General features: G+C 60.2%; 2 protein-coding genes across 2 annotated transcripts in view; one reads left to right on the top strand and one right to left on the bottom strand.

The window, feature by feature from the left end:
* RETREG3 (reticulophagy regulator family member 3) overlaps positions 1-169 on the bottom strand; it is a 9,497-nt gene extending 9,328 nt beyond the window's left edge. Inside the window, exon 1 of the mRNA XM_005429620.3 lies at positions 159-169. Within this exon, the coding sequence (XP_005429677.1) occupies positions 159-169 (11 nt within the window). The remainder of the gene's footprint in view (positions 1-158) is intronic.
* Positions 170-317: 148 nt separating this feature from the next.
* LOC102042494 (tubulin gamma-1 chain) lies at positions 318-6,443 on the top strand. Its single transcript, XM_031064115.1, has 8 exons — positions 318-396; positions 1,518-1,544; positions 2,149-2,275; positions 2,943-3,029; positions 3,246-3,395; positions 4,643-4,795; positions 5,067-5,228; positions 5,754-6,443. Exons 3-8 carry the CDS (start codon positions 2,201-2,203, stop codon positions 5,949-5,951), a joined length of 825 nt encoding a protein of 274 aa, XP_030919975.1. The 5' UTR covers positions 318-396; positions 1,518-1,544; positions 2,149-2,200; the 3' UTR covers positions 5,952-6,443.
* Positions 6,444-6,680: the final 237 nt, after the last annotated feature.

Here is a 6,680-nt window from a genome sequence, read left to right as displayed (position 1 = left end):
AGGCGGAGCAGAGGCGCGAGGGTGGGGCTGCCATAGATAGTGCCTTATGTAAGCACCGGGAGTTCCTCCCCCTCGCCGGCTGGGAGAGCTCCGGGGCACAGAGACGGACGGGCTGCCCTGGAGCAGCCTCTCCCTCCCTCTCGCCCTGTGGGGCTCACCTGCAGCTCATGCACAGGAGCAGCCTCTCCTCCCTCTTGCCTCACCTGCAGCCAGGGGTGGCTCATGCTCTGGGAAGGAGGTGGCACCGAGCTGCAGCAGCATGCAGATCCTTTTGCTCCCGTTGTAGGCAGATGATGAGCACTACATCCCCCGGGCCGTGCTGCTGGACCTGGAGCCCCGAGTCATCCACTCCATCCTCAACTCCCCCTATGCCAACCTCTACAACCCAGAGAACATCTACCTGTCTGAGCATGGAGGGGGAGCTGGCAACAACTGGGCCAGTGGCTTCTCACAGGTACCACCAGCCCTAGTGCTGCTGGGTGAGACTCCTCAGCCCTGGGACTTTGTCCTGTGTCCCTGCACCCTGTGGCACCCTGCACAGGACCACACTGCCAGTCTGACTCAGCTTCACACTGAGCTTGAGCAGCTCTTGTCCATGTTGTGTGTGGGAAAGGAGCAAAACCAGTCGTGATCTCTCTTGCAGGGAGAAAAGATCCATGAAGATATTTTTGACATAATAGACAGAGAGGCTGATGGGAGTGACAGCTTGGAAGTAAGTAAACAAGGGATTTGGATCTGCTGGCCCTGCCTGGTGTTTTCCCAGCTAGGTTGCTCTTTGTAAGGTTGAGCTCAGCACTCTGGTGGGCACAGACTTAGCTCAGTGAGCTTCTGAGCACAGAACATGTAGAGAGGGGATCTGGGGACAGATCTGTCTGTCCTCACTCCACCTGCCAGCCTGCCCCAGAAGTTCTCTCACTGTTTGCTTGTTTTTCTGCACACTGTCCATGTGAACCATACCCTGTGTGCAGACAGACAGGACTGCCAGGTGCTCGTGTCAGGCTGTGACATGGCAGCAGGGGAAGGGAGAGCATCACTAAAACAAGCTGGCAGGAGATTCAGGTGCCTGTTGTGGGAGCTGAGCATGTGGGAGCTGCCCTGGAGCCAGGCACTGCGAGCTTGGCCTCATTCTAGAAGGACCCAGGAAGGAGCTGAGAACATGCAGTTCCCTTTCCTGTGACAGACTGGACCCTGGAGGTGACATTGGAGCTGTTCCAATGCTGGTCTGTGTGGGAGGAGCCTGAGTGCTCTCGAGCAGCTGTTGCACTTTGTGGGGTGTGCAGAGATGTGGATCGCACTGTGTGGGCAGCAGTGGCCTGAGGAGCTGCAGCTGCTGCTGGGCTCTGGAGGAGCTGGGGTCAGGAGGAGCTGGATCAGTCTCTGCCATGAGAAGCTCTGGCCCTGTCTGGCAGGTCTCTGCTGGAGGTAGCAGGGCTGACACATTGTCTGCCTGCTGCTTCCTTCCAGGGCTTTGTGCTGTGCCACTCCATTGCTGGTGGAACAGGCTCTGGGCTGGGCTCCTACCTCCTGGAGAGGCTGAATGACAGGTGAGCACAGCCCTGGACAGGTGAGCAGAGCCCTGTCCCCTCCCCACACGGCAGTGCCTGGCCCAGCCTGGGCAGCCTGCCTGGAGCTGGAGAGCGCTGACTCAGAGCCACCACCCCCACCCAAACACTGCCTTGTGCAACCCCTGGCACGCTGCCTGCACAAGGCTGGCTCCTCATAGCCTGGGGACTTCAGAGGCTCTGGAACTGGACTTGATCTTTCCAAGCTCTGCCTTCCCTCAGTGTTCTTATCAGGCAGCTGCCTGCGGACACCCTGACGGTGCAGGGGAGGGTGGGAGGCTCTGGCTGAAGGCTGTGAGCTGCCATCCTGGCCTGTTGCAGCTTGCATCCTCTTGCAAAGACTTGTGAGCAGCTGCTTAATCAGCCTGTGGATGGCTCAGCCTCCCTGTAGCTCCTCTGGCAGCCAGCTCCTGTGCTGCTGGGGTAGGCATTGCTGGGACACATTCTCTCCCTCCTTGGGAGCCACTCTGGCTGCAGCTTTGGTGACTCACCCTGTCCTGAGCCCTGGAGACTGCTAAGGCAGCTTGTGGGAGGGGAGAGAGCAGCTTGATGGTGTTAACCCTTGAGATGCTGCACTTCTCACCAGGTATCCCAAGAAACTGGTGGAGACCTACTCAGTGTTCCCAAACCAGGATGAGATGAGCGACGTCGTAGTCCAGCCCTACAACTCTCTGCTGACACTGAAGAGGCTGACCCAGAATGCTGACTGTGTGGTAAGAGGCCCGTGGTGCAGCCAGCCCTGAGGAGACAGCCCTGTCCCCACAGCTCAGAACTGCAGCCCATCCTGGGGAAATGAGTAAGCCCCAGGTGCAGCAACAAGCACGCCCCAAACAAAGGGACCAAGCAGATGTGGCCCCAGGGACACTCACTGGTGCTCACCCCTGCAGAGCTGCCTGGCATTTCTGCCTTGGCTCCAGCAGATCTTGCCAAGGCAGTGAGGACTGGCTGTGCTTTCTCTGTAGCTGTGCTGCAGCCCCTCCTGAATGCAGCACCCACAGCATCCCCAGCCAGGCAGCGCCTTCAGCCTGCACCGGGGCCTTCGGTCACATCTGACCAGACCCTGCTCGTCCCTGCAGCTGCTCCCTGCATGTGGCAGTGCAGGAGAAGTTGCACTGGAGCTGCTGCAGCTGGCAGTGCTGGCCCAGGGGCAGAGCTCTTGGGGAGAGCATGGGGAGCTCAGCCAGGAGGGAGGAAGAGGCTCCATTGACGGTGTCAGTTACGTGCCACGCATGAGTCAGCTTGTGGTTTCAAGTGTCTGCCACTTGTGCAGAGGGCTCCTCTCAGGGCCTGTGCTGGACCACCAGTGCCCTGGGACACATGGCCAGGACTGGTCTTCCTCAGCTGCCTCAGGGGCCCTTCAGAGCCAGGTTTCTCTTGCAGGTGGTTCTGGACAACACAGCCTTGAATCGGATCGCGACAGACCGGCTGCACATCCAGAACCCATCATTCTCACAGATCAACCAGCTGGTGAGAAGGGCTTTTCCCTCAGGAGAAGCAAGCACAGGGTTTCCCTGCTGTGTTCAGTTTAGTCTGAACCTTCTTCATGGGCTGGGCTCAGGGGTGGGCAGCCTGGAGCTGTGAGTGAGGGTCCTGTGCCCTTCCCTTGGCCGTGGGAAGGGAGGCATGATGAGGCAGATTTTGACACGCTCTGTGACACTCTGCTGAGTCTGTCCTCTCCCCTAGGTGTCCACCATCATGTCTGCCAGCACCACCACGCTCAGGTATCCCGGGTACATGAACAACGACCTCATTGGGCTGATTGCCTCGCTGATCCCCACGCCCCGGCTGCACTTCCTCATGACGGGCTACACGCCGCTCACCACCGACCAGTCGGTAAGGCAGCCCCAGGCTCTCCTCCCCATCCCCAAGGGCACAGAAGCTGCCACACTCACCTTGCAGCATCTGTCAGCCTCGTCTCGCTGTGAGCTGTCACTGCACGTCCCAGATCCCAGGCTCACGTCCCAAATCCCAACCCACGTGTGCTCACACCACGTGACGGCCGCGTGTGCAGTGAATCAGACCTGAGCAGGCAGTTGTGCTTGTGCCAGGCTACCTGCTGCATGCATCAGGGTCTGGACTGGCAAAAGCCACCCTTAGCAGTGATGAGAGCAAGGCCAGGAGAGTGGCCTTGCCAGTCCTGCCACCCCTGTGGGCCATCAGCCTCAGTTATTTGTGTCCAAACACCAATGCTTGTTGTCACTGAGGGTGGGCTACAGGTGTCAGACCCTTCCTGAAGCTCAGTCTGTGTCTGAGAGTGAATTTGCCAGCCCTCTGCACTTCAAGTGCTGCTGGTCCCTAACCAGTGTTCCCCAGCCCCGTGGTGCCAGTGGGGCAGTTCTGTTTTGGGAGGTGCTCACCTGCACTGAGCCACCAGGGCCCGGAAGGAACTAACAGCTGCTCTTCTCCTCTCCCTGCGTGCATTTCCTCAGGATGTTTCTCAGAGAAGCAAATCTGAAAAACTGCTGGCTCTGAAAAGGGTATCAGTGTGTGATCTGTCCTCCAAGGGAGGAGTGTGGGCAGGGCTCAGCCAGTGCAGGTGGGGACTGCCACCTCAGCCAGCCGTCCCTGCTGTGGGCAGGCTGGGTGCTGGCCCTGGCTGTGGCCCCCCTGGCCAGCAGCAGCTGGGCAAAGCCCCAGCAGCACTCGGGGAGGGAAGTGGCCAGGCTGCCCATAGCTCAGAGCTGGGCAAGGCAGGGAGGGCATGCAGTGGGATTTGCTGTTGAGCCCCCACTTCTCCCTGCCTGGCAGTGGGACAGGACCCATGTTTGACAGCAACAACAGGTCCCTGTCCCTGTGTTCTCAGCTGAGTTTCACCCCCAGCCCCTGCTGTGCTGCAGGGTGTGGGCCAGACAGCCCCCGTGCTGGAGCCTCCACTGACACTCTTGTTTCTTGGCCTGGCTGTGCCTGTTGTGCAGTGTTGGGATTTCCCTGTCCTGCATGTGGCTTTGCATGTGACTCCATCCCCAGGGTGAGGGCATTTCTGTCCAGCTGCCCCCTGCTCCTGTGTGAGTGTGTCCCAGGCAGCAGGAGGGCAGGGAGCAGCACACCCACTCCCTCTGACCTCTGGCTGGCCTGTGCAGGTGGCCAGTGTGAGGAAAACCACAGTCCTGGACGTGATGAGGAGGTTGCTGCAGCCTAAAAACGTGATGGTGTCCACAGGGCGAGACAGGCAGACCAACCACTGCTACATTGCCATCCTCAACATCATCCAGGGGGAGGTGGATCCCACACAGGTGAGTCCCTGTGGCTGTTCAGGTGCTGATGGCCGTGGTGTGGCACAGGGAAGAGCATGGTCACCATGCAGGGATCCTGGGGGTGAGACTAGGCAGTGCCTGAGAGCTGGCTTCAGATTGCTCCTGTTTGGGCTTTGGCCTCGTGGAAAGGCAGCAGTCATGCTGAAATGACTGAATGACTGAAATGACTCCCCATGGCTGTGGGGAGCAGCTCCTGGGGCTCCTGCAGCCAGGCTGTTTGTCCCTCACCCTGCTGTCCCTTGCTGTTCAGGTTCACAAGAGTCTGCAGCGGATCCGGGAGAGGAAGTTGGCCAACTTCATCCCCTGGGGCCCTGCCAGCATCCAGGTGGCTCTGTCCCGCAAGTCCCCTTACCTGCCATCTGCCCACCGTGTCAGTGGCCTCATGATGGCCAACCACACCAACATCTCCTCGGTGAGTGCCTTCCCTGCCACGCTCAGCCCTCAGCCCCAGACCTTGTGGTGTCTGGGTATTGTCCATCCTCCTGTCCCTGGGCATTGTCCATCCTCCTGTCCCTGGGCATTGTCCATCCTCCTGTCCCTGGGCATTGTCCATCCTCCTGTCCCTGGGCATTGTCCATCCTCCTGTCCCTGGGCATTGTCCATCCTCCTGTCCCTGGGCATTGTCCATCCTCCTGTCCCTGGGCATTGTCCATCCTCCTGTCCCTGGGCATTGTCCATCCTCCTGTCCCTGGGCATTGTCCATCCTCCTGTCCCTGGGCATTGTCCCTTTCCGTGTCCCTGGGCATTGTCCATCTCCCTGTCCCTGGGCTTCATCCATCCATCTTCTCTTCATTCTGGGCCTGTCACAAAGGCAGAGATGGGGGTGGGTGGCTCCCACAGGGCTCAGATCTGGTCCAGTGTCCTCCCAAGTCCTGCTGGCTCCTCTGGGAAGGTTCCCTGGGGATCTGTGGTGCCCTGACCCGGCGCTGCTCCCCAGCTGTTCGAGCGGACGTGCCGGCAGTACGACAAGCTGCGCAAGCGAGAGGCTTTCCTGGAGCAGTTCCGCAAGGAGGACATCTTCAAGGACAACTTTGACGAGCTGGACAACTCCCGGGAGATCGTGCAGCAGCTGATCGATGAGTATCACGCAGCCACACGCCCCGACTACATCTCCTGGGGCACGCAGGAACAGTGAGTGCCCTGCCAGGGGACAGGAAGGTCCGTGGCCACCCCCGCGCACGCCGGCAGGGCTCGTCTCTGCCGTGCCCACGTTTGTCACCCCTCAGCGCTGCCTGGCGTGGCAGAGCCCTCGTGCCAGTGCTCCTCTGTGGAAAGCTCTCTGCGGGGAGCTGCAGCTCCTCAGCGGGGCACAGCCCCCGCCCCGCCGTGTGCCCTGGCCCAGGACAGGACTGGGGCAGCTGCGCGCTCTGCTGGGAGGGAACCTCTGCCTGTGGGAGCAACGCTTGCTGTGAGGAGGAGGAGGAGAGTGACCCTGGGGCTGGGAACAGGCCTGGCCCCCTGAGTTTGGGTGCACACAACCCCCGTGGCCAAAGGCTCCGTGTGGCTGAGCTAGTCCTTGCCCTGGGCGGGAGCCTTGTTCCTCCTTGGCCAGATCAGGCCTGGGGCACGGGCTGTATCTATATTTTTGTAGGTTATTTTGCTTTAATAAAGGCTGTTCCTGCACTGATGCTGCCTGCATGACTCCAGATTGAACAGCCAGGCAGGGGAAGCCAGGGGCTGCTGCTTGCCTTGTCTGGCTGGCCAGCCAGCCCCACTGCACAGGAGTACCATGGCCACTGCTCACTGACATGCCCTGGGGTGTGCAGGGCCAGCTCTGCCCCGGCTGGCAGTGCCATGGGGCCCAGGCAGCACTGGGCAACTGCTGCAGCAGAGCCAGAAATACTGGCAGGACCTGCCTGCACGG

Source organism: Geospiza fortis, unplaced genomic scaffold, assembly GCF_000277835.1.
Source record: "Geospiza fortis unplaced genomic scaffold, GeoFor_1.0 scaffold324, whole genome shotgun sequence".
Lineage (NCBI taxonomy): Eukaryota > Metazoa > Chordata > Aves > Passeriformes > Thraupidae > Geospiza > Geospiza fortis.
Note: the sequence above shows the minus strand (reverse complement) of the source record. Positions and strands in the feature narration are given on the sequence as shown.

Bases quoted from the DNA above. Each gene is read 5' to 3' on its own strand.
- LOC102042494 (XM_031064115.1), top strand. From the start codon at position 2,201: ATGAGCGACGTCGTAGTCCAGCCCTACAACTCTCTGCTGACACTGAAG. The intron at 3,030-3,245 runs GTGAGAAGGGCT...CCTCTCCCCTAG, and splicing joins TCTCACAGATCAACCAGCTG to GTGTCCACCATCATGTCTGC. The intron at 5,229-5,753 runs GTGAGTGCCTTC...GCTGCTCCCCAG, and splicing joins ACCACACCAACATCTCCTCG to CTGTTCGAGCGGACGTGCCG.